The sequence below is a fragment of the Grus americana genome, chromosome 11 (assembly GCF_028858705.1).
Source record: "Grus americana isolate bGruAme1 chromosome 11, bGruAme1.mat, whole genome shotgun sequence".
In the NCBI taxonomy this organism is placed as follows: Eukaryota; Metazoa; Chordata; class Aves; order Gruiformes; family Gruidae; genus Grus; species Grus americana.
In genome coordinates, this window is record NC_072862.1 from 10,429,600 (window position 1) to 10,455,346 (window position 25,747).

A 25,747-nucleotide genomic window follows, 5' to 3' on the forward strand; every position below is an offset into this window, starting at 1 on the left:
AAAAAAAAGTTCCAGTAAGGCATACAGTAAATGAAGATATTATGTATTAGGGATGGAATGAATCTGTCATTTTGACGGATTGTGAGGCAAAGAACAGATTAACAGATTACTCATAGTCAGAATGCAGCTCACTGTGAAAAATGTGCAGGAAATGGTAAGAGTTGTTTTGTGCTGATTTAATGATATTTTGAAACTACAATAACACTCCAGGAGAACAATGCAATGTAGCTCAATGGCTTGCATTTTTTTAATCATCAATGTATTGCCAGATTGCCTTTAAATGCTTAGGATGTTTTTTTTTAAAATAGAGCTTTCAATTCATGCAAAGTCGTATGGACATTGTATATTTATGTTATTTTTCAAGATTTTTATTAAAATGTGCATTCAAAAATCGTTGATCTGTATTTATAAGTGTACCCTATATTCTTTTGGTAGTATATCTTCTTCTTCTGTATACTCACTCAGTTTTCCATTATAAAGATACTATTATTCCCACCTGGAGCTGAGTAGCACTGAACAGTTATTGATGTATAAATTAATATTGAATGTTTCTTGGTTTATGGCGTATTTATGTAAGAACTTCAAGAATGTTCAAAAACTGAAATTGTTCAGAGCATTTTAGATGCAATAATGGACAATTTAAGGCTAAGATGATTTCACAATTATTACAGACATACATATTGGCAGGACCTGAAATTTTATTTCAACATTTTTTCAAGTATGATTGCATTTGTACATAACACAAACACATTTTATTGTTAATAGCCTACATCAGTCCTTGCTTCACTGTTGAAACTTAAGTATTTCTATGGAAATACTTAATTAAAGAACCCCTCTGAATACACATACATCATTAATATATTACAAAGCAGAACCCAAACAAGTATGTGTAGGTAATCTGATTTAAGTTAATGAAGTTACACATATGGATGAAGTTCAGCAGATACCTGAATTTTCAATTATTTACATCTCCTAATCTAGAGAAGCCTAATAAGTAATACATGCTCAAAAAAAGATGTAGCAGGGAATACATGAGGGTAGTTACAAACCTAGGTGACTTTTTATTGATTTATCTCAGAACTGAGTTAGTCTCGAACAACTTTTCTTAAATAGATATAATTAAAAATCCAAACAAATGAGAAAAATAGGTCTTCATCTTAGCTGAATGGAATATTTAGTCTATTCTGAATCATACTTTTGATATGAGCTGGCACTTGGCATTCAGTGGATCATGGTAAGGTATTACTTATTCACTTTAAGGATTTGCAGCAGAATTTGCTTCATGTAGTATTAAATATTTCTAATACAACAGAAGTATGTGCTGAGATTTTAGTTGATAGTTGCATAAAATGTCAAGAATTGGTCCTTTTTTCCTTAAAATGTTTTAATACTCTTAATTCATACATTGGCATTCTCTGGCCCTCCACAGAGTTCGTCAAATTATCCACTGTAAAAAATAATTCAGCAAATGTACTCCTCTTATTATCGCTCAGGCACGAGCCCATTCTCCTCTAGTATTCATAAAGATTCACTAAGTAGTTTATGCAGTTAAATATAATCTTTTGTGTTCTTTATTGATTGTACTCTTCAGGTGCTTAATAGTCTGTCAATTTGATTTGGTTTTAATGATACAAAACTGATGTTGTTTTTTCATTCCCTGATTTGATATAATGGGGGGGGTGTTTTTTGCATTTTTTAGGTTTACTACCAGGCTGACCACATAATTTGAATATACCTTTTGATTCCTGTATAGATCGTTAGACAAAACCATCCTAAAACTTTGAAGCATTTTCATTTTGTTAATAATATAGATTAAATGATCCCCTTGGTTTAAGTAATACAAATTAAATCTGATCCAAAAAAAGTGTGATAAAGCAGGCTATCTCAATTCACAGCAATGTTAAAAATCTTTATAATGATTTGCCATTTTCTCAGTCTAGCCAGTAGGATAGACTGAAAAGCAAAAATATCTGTAAAACCTCAAAGTATTGAAGATGTTCAGTAATATTTAAATGAAAATCCACTGATTCTTCAGATTTCTGTTGATGGCAATAATTTTGATAAATCATTATTGATAAGTGCTACTTAATAAAGCATCACTAATTTTCTCAACAGACTTTACTGATGGATGACATTGTCTGCAAAATTTAATGTATTGTCATAAAACTGAAAAAACGATGTTCATAAATCCAAAAGATTCTTTTGCTTTCCATCACAGTTCAGCTATCGTGATATTTCAGTATATGACAATTACTTTCTGAAAGTATTTTTTTAAGAAAAGACCATAATATAACAAGATTATGGTATGGAGAATAGCTTTCAGAATACTGAAGAAATTCAGTGCGAGCATTAAAGGTGCATTATACTTTGAATGTGTGTGGAAGCTATTCTGAGCCTTCATGCAGTGCAACTCGCAATGTCAAAACACAATACTTAGCATTCCACATTGTTACCAGGAAAGCTCTAGATAGTTTATTGCATGTTGATTGTATTGATTACAGCTGGAGGCATTGATAGCATAAATAGAGTGTCTTTAATTAGTCAGAATGTGCTTTTCTGTTTTAAGGAGATAAACTAGCTTCTTAAAGAACTTCCCCCCAAAAATATTCTTTATTCAATCAGAATAAAAACACAGTAAATGGGAACACGGGGCACAGTCTGCATTTCTCGGAATATTGCCACTTGTCTCTATGCTGGGCTCTACTGTTAGGCAAGGTCTACAAATCTTTAAGGAATTTTTTTTTAATTAACTTACACACACTGTCTCACACACACGCACGTGCTTCATTTGCTTCCTAAAAGCAACTGCAGATTTCATTGTGGTAAAGTCTGTTTTGACTGCTAGACTACAGCATCTATCAGAGTTACCACTGCAAACCCACTTTTCAGAGGTTTATCAATCAGCTGGCAATATTTACTCTCTACTGCAATTTGGCCAAGATTTCAGCACACACGAGATTTTTTTTTTAAATTCAGCCCATTTCTGATTTCCTAAACTTGATCTTTCAGGAAGACCTTTTAGAGATGAGACTTCAAACTAAAATTCATAAATTTCCTGCGTAATAAGAACTATTAATTTAACAGAAGAACTGGTTTAATGACACATGATTACTTCCCTCCCTCGATGTTCTCTAAATGAATTGTCTCTTTCCTTTCCATTGGAGGTAATTGCCTTATTATCTTTCTTTTCTTCTTACTAACATCCTCTCTGCTTTCCAGGAAATTCTCTGATACATATTTTGTATGAAAAACACATACCTTTAAACTCTTCTAGTTTGTGCCAGACCTGTAGAGGTTCATATATACTCTAAAGCTTCTTTACTTTTCTAACTCCATTGGTTGGTCTGACCAAGGTAATTCTTTTTAGAAGCAAGCACTCTCTTTCCTCTGTCCTTGCACCACTTTTGCTTCAGCAGCCTTCCTAGCAGAAATACTCAAGTTCTTTGGATCTCAAACACAACTGTTTCTTAAAGTTGTAGTGAATTTGGAAGAAAGGGTACCTTTGGAAGCGGAGATGTAGGTTAGCACTAATAGTTCTTCCTTATCTTCTCTAAAATCGCCACAGTTTTTCCAAGAGGTTGTTTTTGCTGATGATGTGTTTCCGTGCGGTTGTAGAGAATCAGGTAAGTGATGATGCTTTGTGCTGTCTGACCACATCCTATGAGCCTGGTCAGGTTCTAGTGTTAGGCTCATGTTGGTTGATTCTGAGGCAGCACAAACCACACATGCAAGTGGCAGAAATGGAAAATATATTCTACCATGTCACTGGATGTCATAGCATGCATTTAACTGTTATTCCTAAAACCTTTTGAAGCTTTGGTGTAAACAGAGTCTTGTATTCAGGGAATGCAGCTATGGTGAGCAATGACAGAGAGCTAATAGCGAGATGTCTAGGCAAGCATATTGCTGTGTGGAGTTGTTGTACCACTTCTCACTGGCATTAGCTGAACAGCAGAAGAGGAGAAGGATTGGTTGTGAAGTTGGCCATATATGTGAAAATAATATGATGGTATAAAAAAAAAATGATGTATGTTTTTTACATATTGAAATGATGGAAAATTCAATATCTCCTCCTTTAAATCTGCTTTACTACTTGCTGGATTTCTACACCAGCAGTTCTGTTTCCTGATGCAGAAAATTAGTTTTTTCCATTTTGACTGCAAACAGATAGGGAGTTGTCCCCTGATTCACCCCAGATTATGTTTACATGCCAACAGGAGATGATGTGGAATCAGTAAACAGTCCAAAAGTAGCAGAAAAACTAACAAAAAAAAAAAAAGGCAATTGGTATATTTTAGCAATTATAACACATGACTGAGCCTTGCCAGATTTCTGTGTCAGAAGCAAATCTTACATGAGATCATCAAGGTTTTTCAGAAAGCAGAAGTAATTGTCTGTTTACTTGGTGTTGGACAATTGAGTTGAGACAGTTACAGTCTGGTAATGTAAAGAAGTCTGTCAAGCTTTGGAAAATTTCATCCCTTCTAGAGGAAGCCATGAGGGTTGAAGTTATCTCTACAGCTCTGGCTAATCTTCCCGCCCTCCAGCACAAGTTTGCATGCCTGTTTTTGTGCCCGCTGTTGGAACAGCCATGGCCAGCCATAAGTTGAATGAACCCCAGACCAAATTTAATTTACTCTGTAGAGCTGCACTGTTCCTACCAACATGCAGCAAACATAAGGGAATTTAAAGACTCCTTTTCCTTTCCATTCCTCTTGCCTTACAGTGAAATAGGTTGGTCAGAAAGGATGGATCTGGTTTTATCAAAATGAGATTATGTGCTGAGGTCCCTCAAATTCTGTGTTCAAGTGTTAACTTGCATTTATTTAGTCTAGTTAATGGTTATATGGAAGCTTTAATGTGTTACAGCTCTTCACTGTTGAAGAGGAGAGATGGGAACTTACGGAAGCATCAACTATGTGCAGTGTACAGAGATTAACTTCATATATGAAAAGAATTACAAGACGTGGTCCCCTGCACAAGGAATGTCTTAACTTTGTGACTTAGATGTGTCCTTCCAGGGCTATCTTTCTCTGATTGATAGTATAATATGAGTGACTTTTTCAGTGAAAAAATCTGCAGTTCATTTTGCAATAAAAAGCAGTAACAATAACAATAAACACAACTGTTCTGTTTTCCTGTCTTTGAGCTGTAACAATCAAAGACACCATAAAGTGGTGTATGTGAACTGAACATTGAACTTCGCATAAATGTATGATAACATGAAAATCATTTTTAAAAGCTATCACCAAGTAGTGTTCAGGAGAGACATAAATTGCCTGTTAAATTGAATAGGTGAAGGAGATCCGTACTCCCTCCTCTATGGTAAAGATTCCATCACAATTTTTTTCTTTACAGAAGCAAAATAGATATGTGACAGCTGTGATGAGAAGAGTCCTCTGTATAGTCTTGCCAGTAGCTAAAATTATGTTATGCTCAATAACACAAAATTTATTTATAACATGCAACATTTATAACAATAAAAATTTATTATAAACAATTGTTTATCATGTCTTTACCTAACAAAGCTTTTTTCCTATATCAAGAATCCTATCAACAATAACATCCTGACTCAATCCAATGTTGCCTTCTTAAAAACACTAGAAAACTGTTAGTATATTATTCTTAGCTCTGATCACTAATTCCATCCTTGTAGTGAAAAATTTTAATGTTAAACTGGAAAGATTAAATTATTTAATACAAATCAGCTGTCCCTCAGTTCATGACCACTGAGTTGGTATCACACAGGTAGTGGCATCCATTTCATGTCTAAGCTCAGCTCTAACTCACTGACCATCCAGACTGGGAATGCCATACCACTTGCTCCATCACCCTACTACAGAGGCTCCAAGTCAGTGGTAACCAAACACATCTCTTGCGATTGTCTTTAAGCCTTTTTCCTTAGAGAGGATAAGGACTTTTAATCAAATTGACCCCTACATTCTCTCATCAAACACAGGTTGTTCATCCCAAATCTTTATTCTTCAGAAGAAGTGTCTCATGAGTCCCGTAGGCTTTCAGAGTATAGCTCTGTGGATTATGGATCACACCTCCTGTACACCTTTGGCTGAAGAGCAATACCAGCTGAAATCTACAAAGCCAGCCTGACTTAAAACACAGATTTTTAGCAGGAATAGAACAGGTGAAAAGGTGAAGGAAGGAAGGAAGCCTTAATATTGAAGAATTGTATTAACTGTAAAGTTTATTTTTATAATAATAAAATCCAGCTTGATTTTGTTTCCTCACACTCGACAACCTTTGGTTTCCTTTGAAATTATTTTTAATTAAAAGAATTAGAACAAATATGAACACGAACAGTGCTTTTATGAATGATATTTTGATTTGTATTTTTCAGAGACTGGTTGAACGTGTTCAGTCCCCCCATCGTTCCTGGAAGCCAACAACTGGAAGAGCACACTAAATCTTCCACAAATCAGAGTATTTCAGGTAGGAATTTATGAAGGAAATTAAAAGGACCTGGGTAGAAAGACATTTCTAAATGCTGTTTCTGTAGTGCTGGTGCTGCCTTTTCATAGTTTTCTATGCTGTTACATTTTGGTTCCAAGTTCTTCAATTTAGTATTCTGAGCTCAAGCTAGCTGTGTATTACACGTAGTATTATTTGCCTCTGATAGAAAAATAACTTATGCAGCTGCCATTTCCTAATGTTCTGGGCACAATATGGATTACCTCATAAAAAATGCATCTTATTTGTTTAAAATAAGAAATTTATGCTAGTGGGGATGGCAGACCTATGAAAGAAAGAATGCAAAGACTAAACACTCTTATTCAGAAGCACAATTACACTTACATAAGTGATACTTCTCTTATGAAGAAAAATTTCAGATTTAGCCTTAAATGAAATCTCAGAGTGATTTCCTGAATAAAGATTGTTGTCACTACCTAAAATGCAGCAGGTTTTTGTTTATTAATAGTGTTGCTTAGAGAATGGCAAAGAACTTAGCTGAAACTGGAAAGTCAACAACAACAAAGTAAAACAAATACCTTGTTTTCTTCCAATGCCCTTTTTTCTTACCGATTTCTTAGGAAACAGGGTAGATATCTACATTTTTCTTCAAGTCTGGGGAATTCAATGTGAAATCTCGTAAATCTGGCCTGTGTATTTTGGCTGCCCAAGGGGTGAAGATGTCTCAGTGATTTACTGTCTAAAGTAGATTCTGCCCCTCAAATTGGAAATGTTTTCATAGATGTATATTTGTGATCGTTTATGACAGCAAAATAGAATTTTGCTGTCAGGAGGAGACTTTGCTTTGAAGAATCGAATAATATGTTTCATTAAGGGTCCTAAGTAAGCCAAAGAGAATTGGACAGTAATCCTTGCGTAAAAGGCATGTTGAATATAAATTTGTGATAGGTCTCTGAGAATGTTTTTATGTTAGTATTATGAAATCCAAGGCTTGCTGCAGTAAAGCTAGAATTTCTGTAAATTTTTTATAAAAAAGCTTTAAAAAAGAAGTATGCTTGGGAATTTGTGTGATTTTTTTCTGTTATTCATGCTAGAATTTCCAGTTTTGTGAATTGTTCCTAAAATATTTCAGCAAAAGGAAAATGAGTTTACATCTTGTGTCCATAATTGGCCATTTGGAGAGCAGAAAATCTCGATATACCATAGCTTTTCACTCTGGCTTTGTATTTTTGTACCTTTAATCAATCAGATTAAATTCTGACTCATGCATATGTGTGATATTTGGAACTTTGATAACTTCACACGGAAACTTTTCTATCTCCAAATACTCCAAAAAACCTGCCATAGTGGTTGAAGTGATGAAGCTTCATTTCCTTGAGAAGTTGGAGGAAATAAGAGAACAACAAAGCCGTTCCATGGCCTTCCCTCCCCAAACAGGACAGTTTGAATTTTTTCTGAACTACTAGACACCCTTCCCTATTCAAGTAGCTGAGAAGCAGCAGGGTAATCGTAGCAGCTGGGGGTAGGGGGATGCTGATTGGCAGAGTAAAGGGGTACTTCAACAATATACAGCATCTTCAAGCAACTCCAGACCTCCCTTTCTGATTGTTTACAGTCCATGGAAAATAATCTCCTTGCACTACATTGAGAGAAAATTGCCATGGTTTTGCTCACATAAAAGATACACTTACGCTAAACACATACCTTATGACATGATATGATGGTGTGTGAAAATGCAGTGCCGTGTAATACATGCCTGTCAGATTAGATTGTACCCATCAAATATTAGAATCTCTGTTTTCCTAGGTATCTTGGTTTAAAAAAAATCTTGATGGATCATGGTAACTAGATGGTTTGGAGTATCATTTTTGAAAGAAATGCTATAATAGATCTTGTCCTGTGATACATCTCTAGCATTTTGGAAAAAACTTCTATTTTCCTTAATCACTTCACTTGAGGTTAGTTATTTATGTGACAAAAGAACTGGTTTATTACTGGCAATTAAGTACCAGATCTGATCAACAAACTGAATGCTCAGATTTGTTCCAGGAAATTCTGCTGCCCTACTCACTTTTTTTTAAAATATCACATTAGAAAATGAGTTATTTCTCATGTTGGGAAGTGACTTAAGTGTCACAAGATTATTTTTGTTTGTATGCAGTTTTCCAGTATTCCAAGTATCACAGGATAACAAAAGCATATTATCAGTATGGAAAATCTCCAGTAAGTCATAATGTATTCAAGATACTAATTTTATCTAAATATATCCTTAAAAATAGATAGTATAGCATTCGTATATTTATAAAATTCTTTAATTCTTATATCTAGAAAAAAGTCTTTAAGTTGGGGCATAACTTTGGGGAAAAAAGGTGATTCATTTCTAAGAAAGCATTTTACTCTATAGTTCATTTCTTAATGTTTGCACCATCCATAGTACATAGTTAAACAGGGAGATGTAATGGGAAGTAGTCTTCTATTCAACAGGTTTCACAAGACAATTGAGAGGAAAATTTAGACTCCTAAATGTGATAAATTTCCATAGATTTTTCCCTTATTGGCCATTGATATTTCCGATTTCTAGACAATTTAATTTATCTTGACGTAACAAGCCATACAAGAAAGTTTCCACAGTAAGTGACAAAGGCAGAGTCATAAATTCTCTGAAACTTACTTTATTGTATCTTGTTACTTGTCTTAAGATAGTGCTCTAGGAATCACAGCCCTGAATAGTCGTCTTGGAGTACAGCTGTTGACAAGAGTCATGTGGTGACCCTGCAGTACAGAATTACAGTATAGATCTGTAGTTCAATGGTCAAGGATCATATCGGAGAAAATATTAGCATGTTCTTTTCAGCATCCCTTCTGCTGACAGCTGATCCAGTGCAGTTGACTTACATCAGGGTCAGAATATGATCCGTGTATCTAAAAGGGATATTACTAAAACCTAGAATACAGTGAAAATGTATTTCTGTGAAAAGGGAAAGTATTTATTTTTGTTCTCCAGACTGTGTTGACTGTGTAAACAGTGATACCATAATCCAAATAACAGCACAGTTATTTGTACATTTCAGGGTTCGGAAAAAGCTGCTACATGCCTCCTCCATTCTTTGTTATCCCAGTTTAGACACATTGAGCAAAAGCCTTTCTCCATAAAGACAATAGCACCCTTGATTTCAGTGAGGCAGCATTTCATTTAATGTGACAGGTATTCAGGGCTTGTCTGTCTTCAATCTTCTTTCAGCTCAGAACTAAAAAATACTCCTCCCTCTATAATGTATATCACAGACTTAAGTTTTCATTTAAAATCAAGTTATTTTCTAGCCCAAAATGCTGTTTAATTTTATAGTGATTTAAGAACAAAAGCTTTGATTTTGCTTTCACCATGATATTCAAATTAAACTGCCAAGAGGTTTTTGCATGCAATCCTGAGCAACATCAACGCCAAAAGTTTGGATGGTGGCTGCATAAGCAGCTACGGCAATTTTCTTTGAAAGTGACTTGTTTATTAGTTAATTTGGCCATGGGCGCTTCATTCCTACGTATGGTCAATTTGCAGGCAATAAACCATTTGAAAGTAGAAAGATGCCTTCTAACGCAACCGTTACACGTTAGTTGAGTCTTGTAGAAGAATGTCGCATAATTTAATTAGTACTTCTTTTTAGGAAGTAGAACAACAGAAGTGAGGTTTTTCATATCTTTTTTGATCTGTTCAAAACTGAATACTCTGTGCTGCTATTGGAAATCTGGTGCAACATCTAGAAATGCCTTAAAATGCATTTGGGGATATTTTGAGATGCTAAAAGAAAGAAGCCTAACTTTAAAAACAAGATACGTCTAGAAAATGAAATTCTCTTCTTGTTCACATGAAAATACATGCAGGGAATTATTGCTATAAAGGTATAGATCCAGCTAGTCTGGATGCAATCTGATTCTGATTTGGTATGAATTCAAGGCATACACGAAAGAGGTACACCCCTGATGAGTCTGAAGAATTTCTTATTCCTGAATCAAACCACGGAGTATATTGAGGCGCCAGTCTGAGGTAGAGAGGGAAGGAGATTTAAGCTTAGAGAAGAAAAGAGAATCATTTTGAAGAGAAGCATAGGCAGGGAAAAGCAAAATAATAAAAGGAAGAATTCAGTGGAAATAACAGTACGGTTTCAGGTGAAAATGTAAGGCTATGTGAAGGAATGGGGCATGAATACCATTTGCTTGTTTACTGTTGTCTGAAGTGTAGAAAAAGACGTTCAGTTCTATGCCTTCTTTCTGCACTGCGTAATTTTTCCTAAGAGCTATCCAAACAAAATATCTCAGTTAACCTCATTTAGCTCACCAGGCCTGATGAAGTACCCACAGCAAGGAGGTCAGCAATTTAACTTTACCTTTTTACCTTTGGTTACAGTAAGAGACAGTTTCTTTTTGATGGCATTTGTTAATGCTACTGAGGAAACAAAAATTAAATCTCTTCCCAACCGATAAAGTGCACGCTTCTTCTGTATGCATTAAACGCACCAACCTACTTTCTGGTCTCTAGATAATGTAACCTATATATCGTTGTGTGATCCTGGCTGTAAATAGATTCTGAGCGTTGTGAAACTGCTGCTGTTAGCATAACAGGCCATTACTTATTATGAAGTGTTAGGGCATACAAAGCATTCGGTTTGCATTAGCAGTCTGAGAACAAGGTGAACATTTATGATGAAATTTGAGATAGAGGTTGCGTTCAACTGTGAATTATTTCATATCAAAAAGCTATAGATCATATAACTTAGATTTAGCTTACATGAAAGATGGACAGGTTCAGAAAAGAAGCTACAATATATAAAGCATCTGTAATAAGAGTGTATGGCTTTATCAGTGTATTTTAGGCTAAGGATTCATTTCTGTTACCTGAAAACATTCCTGCATTTTACTTAACTTCAGACAACCTAGACTTAAAATTTTTATTGTCTGAAAGAATCTTACTTCCTTTTGTAAAGCTCTTTTGTACAGATTTACCTATAGTGGACATTTAGGTGACATCTTGGATACCAGACATTCAAATTCTTTCGTTCTTAGAGGCCATAAATTCACACTGGCTGTCTTTGTTCGTACTAAAACATTATTCTTTAAGAGAAATATCACTTAGGAATACTTTGATCCACTATCAGTAAAGGTACTTGTGGCGAACTGCGCCATTGGACTTTGTAAAGTCCGGTTGTTAAGCAAACTCTGATTGACGTCGTTTCACCTCAACTAAATACAAGTCTTCAGAAATATAATAAAAATGTGAATTGCTGTTCTCTTGAAGGTAACAATTCAGAAGTCAAAAGATTACACGCTTTAAAGAAAAATTCTGTCGCATCTGTCAGATGCGTTGTTGTCTAAGTGAATAAGAATGATTTATTCTTACTTTTCATACTTAACACAGGTGAAGATGACCTCAGTGCCGAAGATGATGATGAAGTTTTGACTCTTTTGTATGATCCATGTCTGAACTGTTACTTTGATCCAAATTCTGGGAAGTACTATGAATTGGCATAGTCAGATCACAGGAGGATGTTGGTTTGTATTCAGAGTAGGTTTATCTTTTAACTGTTTGTAAAGTGTGACTGAGCTGTATAATTTATCAGGTAACTTAAAACTTGAATTAACCAATAGTTCTGCAAATTAATATATTTTTAAAATAATGTCTTATTTTTATAGTTTTGTATTAAGTTGTACTGCAGTGGAAAATCATATAACATAAAGGTTCCTTCTAAGACATTTGTTAGTCTAATTTATTTCCAATATTCAAAGGTTCTATATGGAAACAAATGAAGTTGAATCAAGAGGGTTTGTGGTGTTCATCTGTAAATTATAGGTTTGCTTAAATAAAATTAATTTCTTCCATTACTTGCTTACTGTGTATTTTTATTGGTTCTGAGCAATCTTTTTCTTTCTACTCTACTATATACAGTGTGTTGTTTGAAGGCCTCTATTTCATAAGCTCACTCTCTCCCTTTAGTCATCAGCAAAAGCAGTATTTTCCTCATCTTCAAGACATTCTCTGCTGTTGCCTATTACAGTAATGGGATGATGTCAAAGCTGTAGGGCGGTACAGTGTGTACGGCGCAGTGTGCTTTAAGGTGTGTGCATGGGCAGTTTATAAATCTAGACCACACCAGAGTAAATATGGCAGGCCCTGAGAGTACCAGCTACCATCTACGTTACTGATGTAATTTAACGTGGGACTGAAGAGCAGTGAGTGTTTCACCACTCAGAAATTGGAGCCTTGTTTCAGGTAAGGCAAGAAGGTGTGTATATGATTCATATAGGAAGCTGTGCTCAGAGTCCAGGTCTTACGTGTTTATATTAGTTTTTCCATTACACCTTGCAATAAACGAATGTAATTTATTTAACCCATCTGTATTGGTGCAGGTTTCAGTGAGAGTCCTAAAGTTCCACCTTAGAGATTTAAATTGCCTGCATCACTCTGCATTTTTTTTTCCCTATGGTACATAAAATATCCCTGTTGACCGTGGACAAAGACTATAGGTATAAACCAAACTGTACATAGCCTTCAAAAATAAAATCAGCATATGAAATTAATAAAATACTGTGCATGGAGATGTGTCAAGCTTTGCTCTAAAAACCGGTTAACCTGCTGTTTCTGCACTGCCACGGCTGTTACGTGGCTCCAAGCAGTGCCCGGCATTTCCAGCCCCAGAGCAAGGGAGATTTGGGAACACTCTGCTTGCCACTAGCAGCCCCCCAACTAACAGGACACTTGCTTAAAGGGTAAATAAATCATTAAAAAATCAGCTGTCTGGTATTGAAGAAAAAGTGGCGTAATGGAGTTGAGTTAGTGGAACAGCTTTGGAGCCCACCAGTTCAGTACGTAATGGCTTTCTGGAAGCAGTTGAAGGGAACATCAAAATCACGTGGTAAAAGTGATCTATAGGCATTTCTGGTGATTCTTATTCTAAGTTTCTACTTGATTATATCCAGTGCTATTCCACTGTAATTATTTACAAGCTGATTACTTAGTGAATTTTTAAGAATAATGTATTTGAATGTCATAAACTGCGCTTAGGAAGCTCACTGGCAAGTGATTTAAAGTGATATGTCTGTAAATTATTTGTAATTATGGATCTCAGTTAATGAATATCCTAGAATCAATTGAAAATGCAGTTGTTAATAGAGGCTTGGCATAAGATCAGATTGTGTATTTGGCTTCTGTGGCAGGTACAAACATATCATCACAAATTGATTCAAGTAAGAGTAGCACTGAAATCCACAGGAAGACAGAATCTCTGTTGAGATAATTTACTTACCCTGCCATAGCCTGTTTCTCCCAGAAAGATTTGTACCTGTTCCCGCTAATGCCATAATCAGTTTAAAAGTTCAATGAAATCATAATTTTGACCTTCAAAAATCAGATGCTAGCTTGCACATGCTTGCGCATATCTAACCATTTTCTTTTTTAGCATCATTTAGTGATAAGGATGGTGCTCCCTGTATGTGTGGCAAGGGCTATTTATAAAATGCATTGTTAATTTTCCTTTCACAGCCCCGTGTCTCACAGGAGTGGCTGGATGTCCTAGGGCACCACTGTGAATCTGGACTGGGTCACTGATGCTACTGAGATAACCGCTCACTTTGGGAGGGGGGAAAAAAAAAGGCAACAAAAGCAGTGGAGATCCAAAGCTTGGGCAAAAGGCAGTCCTCGGAGACTCCACGCTCTTATCCCCACCTTTAATGGGATGAGGAGGCAGGCAGGCCCAGGGTGAGTCTATTATTCCAGACAGGTTCATAGGCAAGTCCAGATACGCTCTGCTTTCCTGTCATTAGCACAACTGTATTTTATAGGTAAGTCCTGCTTTTCAAAATCAGCAGTTTGGGATCCTTGCCCTTTGTGTTCTAGTTAGTAGCTTTGTGGCTTCGGCATCCATGGGAATTGATTGCCGTAATGCTGTGAGCAACACCTGTGAGTTGAGCGGCATGAAAGGCTTAGCTACAAGGACTGTAAGTTTTGCTCACAATGTTTTTCTTAATGATCATCCTGTGAACCTAGAACTAAAGCGCTGCTGGCACGCTGCGTGCTTTTTGTTTAGCTAATTTGTCAAAGCCTGCATTCATGGCAAGTGATGAAGAGCACAGAGATTTGCTCCTAGCACTCGTGATGTTTTAGTCCATGACAATCACATAGCTCTCACTAGAGCATGCCTTCCAACAGGTAAAAAGACCCGTGTCTGGGCATAAAGGTTCAGGTTAATGAAACTGCAGAGATTTATTTCTACAGACCCGGCATCAGTTATGATTTTTGGGAACAGGAATGATGGAATGCAGTAAATTTTAGTAAGACTTCGTTAATGTTTCTTGGATGTGCACTGGAAACGGCAGATTGGAGTCGGCAGATCCCGAGTCAGTCAGTTGGTCTCTCAGGCCGTTCTATGTTCCTTGCACACATGAGGTGTGACAGACGTCTCTGCTTTGTTTCCAGTTGCTAAAAGACACCATCAATCGGCTGTCAGACAGTTCAGGAGGAAGAAGAAATCTTTAAAACACTCTTTAGCCACAGCCTAGAGCACTGTGTTTCTGTGTCACTGGAATGGTTCTCCCCATTTCTCTCACTCCTTTTGCCTTGGGTCCATCAACCAAGGTTTTCTCCAAAGCCTGCCCAGATAACCAGGTTTCAGCCTTCAGGTCTCGGTGGGCTGCAGCAGCACTGAGCTGCGGGTCACAGACATCCTGGGACATGCGAGCACCAGCACAGACTCCTCCAAGCAGCTGCTAGGACTTTGTAATCTCTGATACTGCGGTACTGTCACTTGTACCCGAGCGCTGTGTGCACGTGTGAGCCTCATTATGCCACACAAAGAACACGCTCTGTCCTAAGGAGCTTACAGTAGGACATCAATATTGATTTTTTTTTCCCCTCTGCTGCTGTGGTTACTAGGTAAAAAAACCATGAAAAGTCATGCTTTATTTTTCACATACCCTTCAGCCATAAAGCGTTCTGTTTAGGGGTATATCCTCTAAACTTCGGGCCAAATGGCAAGCTTGCACAGGGCTGAAAAACACTTGAAAATAATTTTGCATAACGCATTTCATATTCAAGTTATTTTGTCATGGTATTACTTTATTTTAGAAAAGGGCTTATTTTTTTAAGCAACGGGCTACATGTAAAATGAAGACAATCCAGTCTGTCTTTTCTATGTGGTATTGCTGATAATCACCACTTTTCTCATGGTTACCATAGTAACTTGGCATCCTTATCTGCCACCTTTTTTGGCACCTTGAAAAAAACTATTTCAATTCAGTTCCCTGATAAACTGAAAGCTTGGCTTCACGATACCCATGGGAGTACGTAAGTGTAACAACAATACTTGTCATTTTTTCTTATTCGGTGTTTAACTTGCTTGTTAGCAGCTGTACAGGCAGTTCTAACTGTGATGTTTGGGGATCCTGCTGCAGGCGTTATAACCAGTGCAAATGCAAACGCTCTGGATGAAACCCCAGAAACAGCCCTGAGCTCCCAAGGGGTCACATTCAGCAGCCCACGATGCGAAGACCTGAGCAGGATTTTGCTCTTACGCCACTCTAAAAGCAGTTCTGCTTCCAAGCTTGACAGTTTTCAAGAGGAAAAATAATCTGTGGACATTAAACTACATGGTAAGAATTATTATGAAGTTTCCTGTGGTAAATCAGTGGTGAATCAACAACCTTGTGAAGCTTTTAATCCCTTTCCAAGCGTGTGCCGTCCAGTCTGCATGGCAGATGAGAGCGAACCCAGGCTGGGGATGCTGGAGAGCTGAGAGACATTTCTGAAGGTGAGTCCAAGGCCAATGCAAACACAGGTGCCCCAGCTGAGCACAGCTCCCCAGCAGTTCCACCTCTTTTTTGCTCTAAGGGCACCAAAACAGTGCTTGTGATAAAGGTTGTTTCTCTAATTCTGTCAAAATGTGGCCCAGGTACGTCCCTCCGCTCACACAGCCCCTGTGCTGGTGCCCTTAAACCTCTCTGCACAGAAGCGCCCTCATCACTGGAAGAGAAAAGGAGATGCCAACACCTCAACAGCTGGTGTTAGCTCCCGGCCATCGGGCACAGCCGTCCAGCGTGTCCGCAGAGGGGCTGAATATTTGCTAAAGCCGGAGTGTTTGGTGATCCATCCCTGCAGCTATGGCCTCTTCAGCAGGTCTCAACCTTTTTCCTTTGTTATCGTGTTCTTTTGCCAAGACCTGGACAGGTTTGAAAGGTATGCGGTTGCAAAACAACAGAGGAAAAATGCTATCAAGAGCCATTAAATAAAAAGCAATTTTATTTTTGCAGCGTGGCTGGAGTGCTTCTGGGGACTGATGTCGTGTCCTCATCCCGCTCCTCACAGATACCCTCCCTGGCCGGTGCCAGAGATAAGATGGGCTACGCCGATAGCGGGTCCTCTGCGCTGACCAGTACAGCCACAGTCAAACACTTTTCATGCAGGAAACCAGCTAGGCTCCTAGTGCGGCTGTTACTACACCAGTACTGCTACTGTACTTCAAACAATGTTTACATTGCACTGCTTAGGGTTTTTATGTATTAAAAAGTTTATTATTGGATGATTGTGCATTTTATCTGTGCGGGAGACCAAAAAACCTTAGGTCACACAAATTATAAACGTCGTTTTAGAGCACTGCATATTTATTAGGCCATCTGCTACTGCAGTGCTCAAGGCAAAAACCTTCGTACAGGCAATCTATTCACAGCTACTGTTTTACCACCTGATGTGCAAAATATCAAAGCTCTGGATGCATTTGTTATTGTGCTGAGTAATTTTCTAATGAATTCATAAAGCTCAGGAAATGTCCCATGCAAGAATTTCCTTTACGTTAGGCTGCCGTTTTCTCACCGGGGCTCGTGAGGGGCCTCTGAGGAGGAATCCCATCGTGTCAATAGGTTTGTTGTGCTGAACGCGCGGCTGGGTGGCACTGCGTTTTGTCTTTCCGACCTCGGTAAGATGGATTTTGGCTGGAGGGCTTGGCAGATACCTGTATGGCATTTCCCATGAATCCATGTAAAGCCCCAATTAAAATAGCTCTTGTTTTCCCAAGAAAGGGCGGGAAGCAAATAGCTTTCAGAAACAGCCGATTCCAAAGTAGCACTAATGCCTGGGTGAGCTACGTGACATTCACAAGAAAACCAGAAGATGATCCAGCTTTTGGGTTTCTTCTTTTTTCCTTTCTAGTAACCGAAGAGCCTCCCAAGCTCAGCTTTTCAGTTTTCAGCCCTGTTCTCCTACTTGCAACTGTAAATCCTGGGAGCACGGACAGCCGCCCCGTGCCTGCCCGCACCCTGCACCCCGGGGCCTCTCCTCCCTACGATGTCAGAGTCCAACAGTGTTTGATGTCACCAGGGCGAAACTGCTCCTGCACTTAGACGTTTGCAATTAATTTGCAATACTCAGTGGTGAATGACGGAGGGTGAACCGAGAGGGCAAGTTCCTGCTCAGGAAAAGCGATGAAATGTTCAGTGTGATAAAATACGGGCGTGCCATCTGTGTGCACGCACCTCCCTGCACGGGGCTGTCCATCCCCGGCACGCCGTGCTGCTGGGACTGGGCAGAGGAATCCAGGGCTGGACAGGGGCTGTGTGAGAGCCTGGACACCCACGAAGGGTTCCCACCACCCCCAGCGAGTTGCTGGTCTCCTGCAGTGCCACATAGTTCCCCCATGCATCAAGGGTCCCGGGGTGCTCTGGGGCAATACCAAAGGCACCGGAGCTAAACATCTGCCTTGCCGAGAGGCTCCCAGACACGAACCCACGGCATCGTTTCCTGAGCAGCGACGACAGATGTTACTCAGAGGGATGTGTTTCATGAGGGAGTCTCTTACAGCAACAGACCCTCCCCCTGCTCTGTGCACACTTACACAAGGCTGGGACTCTACACTCGACCCTGTGCAAAACATTGAGGCTCCTCCGTGTCTGCACTGAAGCAGCTTCATCCTGCCCGTGGGTGTCTGCCGCTGGAGGTGAGCGCCTGGCAGCTATCGTGCCGTTGATACATTACTTTACAGCGCCCTGATCTCTTGCAGTGCGTTACACCTTATTTAATATGATCTGTAAATCCTCACATGCCAATAAAAGGAAATGTCTGATTGGTCTGTAAGGTGCTCAAAGGACACATCTTTTACTGACGTCTTCTGTTAACTTCCAGCTTGTGAGCAAAGCCAATACAAGCCAGGTGCTGAGGCACCCGAGAGGAGCACGTCAGCTCGCATCGATCCATCACTCCATCTCCTGCTGTGACTTCCCCTCCAGAGCCACCTGCAAGCCACACGCACAGACAGAAGGTATTTATACCTTCCTCCAAGTGAGACACGGGGATTTTGTGCTCTGATCATGTTGAATGTAAGCGTGGGAACACTTTGCCACCGTTAGAAGTTAACGATGCATTGTTTAAATGGGAAAGAGACATTTACAGCCAAATTTATAGCTGGAGTTGTAACCCTGAACCCCCGGCACAGTCCTGGCGGTGCTGAGCCACGGCAGTGCTGCCATTGCTCGTGGCAGGGAAGCCACGCTCAGCCCTGGCAAGGCCGGTGGTGGAGGGGAGCTGCTGCCCCGGCCTCGCTCCCTGGGACACGCTGTACTACCCCTCGGGCTCCGCTGGCCCCAGCCCCATCCGTGTGCACCCCGGGGGCACCCACGGCCCGGCAGTCCTCGGCCACGGGCGCTCACAGGTTCCTGCACGAACTCTCCGGTGCATCCGGAGCAGCCCAGTGAAATGGTGTAGCTCATGAATTTCCTTCCCCTTGCTGGTATTCTGATACCTCCAGCTCTGCAGTCCTCTCAGCTGTACACTCAGTGCCGTGAGATTAAAGTGTACAGCGATGTGACATCTTATAAACCTCATAAATATGAATTGGCAAGGCCCCTTAACAATGAAAGATTTTGCACAAAATCTTCAGCCACTATTTCAATCTCAGGGCTCTCTTTCCATTGCAGTGGGTGTGCAGTGCCGTTAGGAAACATTGACTGAATTATAACCTTTTATTCTTCAAAGGCATCTTTTTTTTTTCTATCTGCAACAAGGTTTTATTTTGACCCAATCATGAACATAAAAAGTGTAAGAGATACAAATGCACTTAGTGATAGATTTGTTTTCTTTGGAAAAATGTGCTAGGAAAACAGCTATTAATTTGGAGGTTATTTCAAAGCTAATGGCTAATTATTATTCTGTGGGATTTTTTTTTTTTCCCAATGACGAGTTTAGTTAGCTGAACGATCCCTTTCCATTTGCAGCGCTGATGTTTCTCTTCCCCTGCATTAACATGTTACCATTCAGAACGAATGGCTCTGCTTTCGGCTTTGAATTTTTCTTCCACATTTTTGACAATTGTTTTTTATGTCTTGTATAAATCACTGTAACACATTATAAAGTCAAGCACATTCAATGCCTGTGAATAGTTAAGTTACTGTTGTGCAATAGCCCATAACCATATTTTAAAGCAGTTACAGTCTTTTGTCGAGCACGTGTATTGGCATATCTTTGTAACTGGATTACCGAGCATACCCTAACAACTCTTAAACAGCTCTCACGGGCTGTCATGTAAATCCTTCTTAATTCACGGTTTATTGACCACAGTGGTTCTGGCTGAGCATCTGGTGCCAATTCCATCCCGTGGGCAGCGTGCCACCTGCTACCACGTCGCCATGGAAATTCCCAAAGTTCCTCTTGAAAGTCCAATCTGTGTTGCAGTCCATCAGCGCTTCCGTAGGAAAACCAAGCCGGCGAGGTCGCGCCGTTTGCCGTGGGTCAATGAACAAAACAGCCCGCGGCCAAGCAGGCAGTAACCCCTGAGCCCTACCGGCACCCCACAAGCTCATAGGAAAAGCCTCAGTTTTGTGTGGGCCAAGGGAGCGGGAGTGCCCCATCCCCGCGAGCAGGAGGGTCAGGTCCTGGGGAGACAGGAGGTGACACCCAGCACTCGGGGACATTTGTGGCTGTAACCAGCCCGACGGCACCTGTATCTGCAAACCTCCTGGGTGGCCCAAATCAGCATGCAGCAACACCTAGGACACCACACTGCCATCAGCGTGGGTGGAAGGGGTTTATTTTGCTCATTTTATGGGCTGATTTATGGCTTGTTTACTTGGATGCCTCACCCACATTGCTAATGTTGTAATTAAACCTTGTTAAAGTGCTCAGGCCCCCCTCAGGTATGTAGTGTAACTTTTTTTTCCCCTAACGATGATTATTATGTAGGGGGGGGAGAAAAAAAAACGCATGGTGAGGAAGGGTGTCAGGCAGGCTTGGTTGTAATAAATACCTGTTTAGCAGGCAGAGGATGATTAGTCCTGAATCAAATTGTATATTAAAAGTGGAAACTGCTGAGATTGGTGTTTACCTGTTAAACCAAAATTACTTTGTGAAGAAAATAATTATAGATGCAGGCTCTCTAAGAAAGAAAACCAACAGTCGTGAGCCTCCATTAAACAGTTAAAATCAAGATGCTGCTGTGAGGCGCAGCATCAGCACATCACGCGTGGGTCAGCTTGGAGGAATCTCTGTGGCAGGAGCATGCCAGTGGGCTGTGCGTACATACCCCGAAGAGCTCTACCCCACATTTTCGTGGTGCGTTGCAATGCCTTCCAAGTTTAAGGTCTTCTAGGAGATAACAAACCCCATGAAGTAATATTAAATCAGGTGAAACAGGGCACAAGGGAGGAATCTTATTACCAGAAAAGGCTGATGAGTTCAGGGAATTAGTGGGGGGAAAATGAAAATTATATTAATAATAGTTGTTTATTACCTGTAACGAGGCACCAAACACCCTAATGAGCGAGTACAGAGGCTCAGTGCTCGCCCCTGGCCGCGGCGCCTGTTTCGCAGAAGCCCGTCCCCTTGCTGTAAAGCAGCTTCAGTTCAGCTTAACTCAGTGCTGGATTTGCTCAGGGGTCTCTTCTCTGAGGCAGACCCAGCAGTTACTGCCAGGAGAGAGTACCTATAGATTTGTGTCTGTACAGATACTTACACAGCTCAGTGTGCGTGAGCGCCGGTGGGCCGGGCAGGAGAGCCCCGGGATGCTCTGGGGGAGCTGCTCGGCCGCACATGCAGCACCGGAGAGGAGGTGTGGGGGGGGGGGGGGGGGGGGCAGCACCGACGGCCCCACAGCAGCAGCAAACCCCACGACGCCGTACAAAGGCGTATTCAAGGCTCTGGCAGGGACAGGGAGCTGCTCGCGGTTGCCCAAACCTGCTGTCCTCTGCAGACGCAGAGCCAGGAACAGGGCGGCCTCGGTGGCCCTTTCCTGTAACTCTCCTCCAGCACCGCATCGTCAGACGGCTCTTCCAGGAACGGTCTCCTCGCGTGCGGCTTTACGGCTGAGGCACGCTGGAAGCTCACCAACGATTGCGTGTTTTAGTCAACCCTATCCAAAAGCAAAGTCTTTCTGGAAATAGCAGGCGTTCCTCACGGAAGAGTGGTTTACAGCCAGATCTGGAGGAGTCGCTCGAAGGACAAAGATGCTGACAGCCCTCGGGGAAGTGGTTTGGTCTGAACCCGGTACGCTGTGTGTTGATGCAGCCACAGCCGGCAGCGTTGGTGCAAACGGCGCTGCTCCCCAACGCAAGTCACTAACGTGCTGGGACATCAGTTACTCACCGGCAGTTTGACGGTGTCTTAAAAGTTACGTTATTTGGGAAAGAATTGTTGAGGTGCTGAGAACAGCAGCAGCATAAGGGGCTCGGATTCCCTGAGCTGAAGAAATATAAGTGTCTTTGGTTCGGATTAGCACTTTCCCCTCCTGAGGATGACAGAACTGCGGTGAGGGACCCCCGCAGTCCCCCGGCCTTGACTCTCGCCCAGCGGGAGCGGTTTGTCTCAGGAGCTGCACCACTTCTCCATGCAGCTCCTGGATGGATACTCAGTGACTGTTGGAGGTGGGAAGAAAAAGAGGAGAAAAAGCCAGATATTTCTTGTGGAGCTGCATGAAAAATTTTCTTTATAGAGTTTTTCAGGCAATTAGCCAGCGGTACCAGATGGCATGGGGAATCGTTCCTAAAAATGAACTGGTCGAGGTGCTGCCCTACATAGAAGTTAATGGATATTAAAGCCACGCGGTTTTCAAAGAAATGCAGACAGAAGTACAGGCAGTTTGCAACCTGCTTGGCGCAGCTACACATTATATGTGTGTGTGTGTGTGTACACACAGCCATTAAGAAGAGTCATTAGCTTTGACACCATTTCTCTAGAGTCAAACACGGGACACCAGCTGTAAGGAGAGCCCAGCGGCGAGCTTTTGGATGCTCTGGAAGTGCCATTTATTGATGGGCGAACAGCACCTTGCGCTGCCTCAGTCGGGAGGGAATTCCTTTACGTGTTACACAAGTGCCCCTCACGTTTGGCCAGTCTGGCCTGAAAACCTCTGGAGCAATTTGCACCTTTGCAAATTTTACCATTTCCTTTAGTAGCATCAGCCATTCCCTCCAGGACCAAACTGCTCCTGTGACGGCTTTGAACTGCATCGCTGATGAACATCCTCTTGTCTACAGCAAACCTGCTGGGAAAACATAAACTACTGAAATACAGCAGGTAGAAGAAAGACTTTTTTGCCCTCTGAAACCATAATGCTTGAGCTGTTGGTGTGTTTCCACTGTAAGGGGTGAGGATGCCGGGGCTCAGCGTGGGGCTTCGTGCTCTCTCAGGCATCTCCTTCGGAAAGTGAGGAAGGCAACTCCGGCCTCTCACTCATCAAATCCCTCAGTATACTTGTCTTAACCAAGAGTAAAGGCTAAATAAACACATCTAAACAACTGAAGAGCACGTCAACATCCAACTTCAAAATAAAATGCGGTGAAGTGTGAAATTATACCTTTTATTCCATAAATCTCTAGCAACCGGCACAGTTCTATAACTTGTATCACGCTTTAATACTGGCAGAGTTTAACACACCATGCAAACCCCATAAAGTAATTACATTTCATCTCAACAAAGAAACAAAATCCCAGCTCGTTCAACCCCCTCTGTCTGAGGAAGGATTACAGACAATTCAGTGCATGTCGATTTTTCCTGGTGATAAATCCAAAGCAGGTCACCAATGAAATGGTAATGTGAGTTCCCAAGGCAGCTGATTTACTGGGAAAAATAGAGATGTTATTTGGTGTCCTTACAGGCAGAGTCACCCTGCTTTCTGAAATTTCCTGAGGTTTATCCTCTACTTAAAAGAAGCTTAAAAATGTAAAATTTACCCTTTTGACCATTTCAGCAGTTGGCAATTGCCCCTGTGCAAGTTGGTTATGTGCTTCACATCAGGTTCCCATTCAGCTTTGAAAGAGTTATTTCATTTTGCAATAACTGAGGTTATATGGGTGGTGACGATGATGACAGAAAGCCAGCAGAAGATACTTGCAGGTCCTCATCTTGCAACACCAGCCATCGAGCCCCAGGAGTTCGGGCACTCCAGACCCACGGGTCAGGCTGGAAATATTTGTCATCAGAGCATTTGTTGGCTGCCCTTCCGCCAAACCAAGGGTATGTCTGTACACAACAAACCACAATTAATTTAACTAATTTATCTATTAACTGCCCTCAAATAAAGCCTCCAAACTTTAATTAGACCATTGTGATTAAATGCAATTAAAACCCTTAAAGCAAGTCAACAAGGACTGCAGGCACCCTCATTTCCAAAGCCCAGCACGATGCTGCAAACACACACGGGAGCGAGGTGAGGGTGATGGCAAAAGACCTTTTTTTCCCCACCAGGCACAAAGCAACACGGCACCAAAGACTTTCTACCGTCCCTGACTCAGCCACTAGAACTGGGTGACACGAAAGGGGACACCTTGCAAAGCAGACAGGATGCAGTGGCCTCCTGAGGGATGGGGATGAGAGGTTTAAATGTCCTAAAAGGGGAGACGAATACGAATTGCACGCAATTGCATGGCTCGACTTGGGTCCTGTGCATGGAGAGGTAGAAGGGAAACCATCACGATTGCTGAGAGAGAGCAAGCACATGACAACGGGCAGTAGCAGCAGACAGGATTAAATCATGCTAAGGGTGACCTGAACGCGGAGTGGGCTTGGTGGAAGACATAAAATTTGATGGGAAATTTTTGTATCGAAAAGTTCGCAACCTTTCTAGGAGACAATGAGCAGCGGAAGACCAAAATGAGGCAAAAACCTGCAAGGTGAGTGCTCGTCAAGTTGCACAGGGCAAAGAATTTGATAATATTATGATCAATTATGATAAAATAGGCGAGACAAAACCAGAAAGGGCTCTGAGAGGCCAGAAAATGTCATTGGGGTGGGGGGCAGCAAGGAGGTGAGCGGCAAGCAAGAAAAATCAGGTTTCTATATATAAACCTGAGCCAGGTCTCTTGTTCCAGCTCTGGTCATTTCTTTTGCCCTTTAGACTTTTCAAAAAGCTGACACTATGCTCTACCTTTAACAACCCCAAATCATTCCTCCTAATGGCACCTGTATTCAGATTTATATTCTGTAGTGAGTTGGAGTAAAAGGAGAGTCGCAATAGGCACCCCGTGGCACGCTGGCCACCGCAGTTCGGTGTGTGTATGCCACCAAGAAAAACTCAGCAGGTGGAGAAGAGTTCCCTGAGTTATTTCCTATTCTCTGTCTAGCAATAAAGACACAGTTACACCGGGTGGTAACTCTTAGCAGATGGTGACTTTTTAAAGTTGATTGCTGTATAAATGATACTTTCTGAGTTTGTTCCTTTTAATTCAGATTCTCAGTAGTGTGTTCAAATGTCAGAGAGCATCATGTTTCTATCTTTTATTTCCTTTGTGAGCAGAAATCTTCTTAAAGAAGTCTAGGAATTACAGCTTGGGAGAAAAGATAGGCTCTCTCGATAAAAGTGATCTACTTTACAAATGTTACAGAATACAATAAAAACAGTAGATGCAAAAAGCCCCACTGGCTTTGTTCTCAGTGGAGAGTTTTAATTTCTATTGCGCTTTTTAAAGAGACATTTTGTCTGCACTGCAATGGTTTACTGGATCCGTGAGGTCCATTAGCAGCACAAAGGCAAGATTTCCTCTGCTGCAAGCACAGGGAGGTTGGGGGAGCAGGGGTGGAAGATGTCTAATTAATCTGCTAATACTGTAGGCAAATAAAAGTAACAGGACAGCTGAATGAGTACCCTAGTTCCCCCCCACTGCCCTGCAGTCCCAAGCCGGGACAGCCGTGTGCCAGACCCCCGCGGCATGCAGGGTTTGGGGGCTGCCCATGACCCGGACTGGCAGCCACAGGTTTAAGGCTGCGCTTTAGCATAAGCCAGGTTCAGAGAGACCAGAGCTGATGCGCTTTGGCTCCAGCTGCAAATCCAAAGCCTGTGCAGCAGCTCCCGAAGGCGAGAGG

General features: G+C 41.1%; 1 protein-coding gene across 7 annotated transcripts in view; it reads left to right on the plus strand.

Moving 5' to 3' along the window:
• The window catches only part of CFAP20DC (CFAP20 domain containing), an 83,020-nt gene extending 70,741 nt beyond the window's left edge, over positions 1–12,279 (plus strand). For all 7 annotated transcript variants that reach the window (XM_054838852.1, XM_054838848.1, XM_054838850.1 and 4 more), the window contains 2 exons: positions 6,356–6,447; positions 11,837–12,279. In XM_054838852.1, the coding sequence (XP_054694827.1) occupies positions 6,356–6,447; positions 11,837–11,949 (205 nt within the window). In that variant the 3' untranslated portion in view covers positions 11,950–12,279. The remainder of the gene's footprint in view (positions 1–6,355; positions 6,448–11,836) is intronic.
• Positions 12,280–25,747: the final 13,468 nt, after the last annotated feature.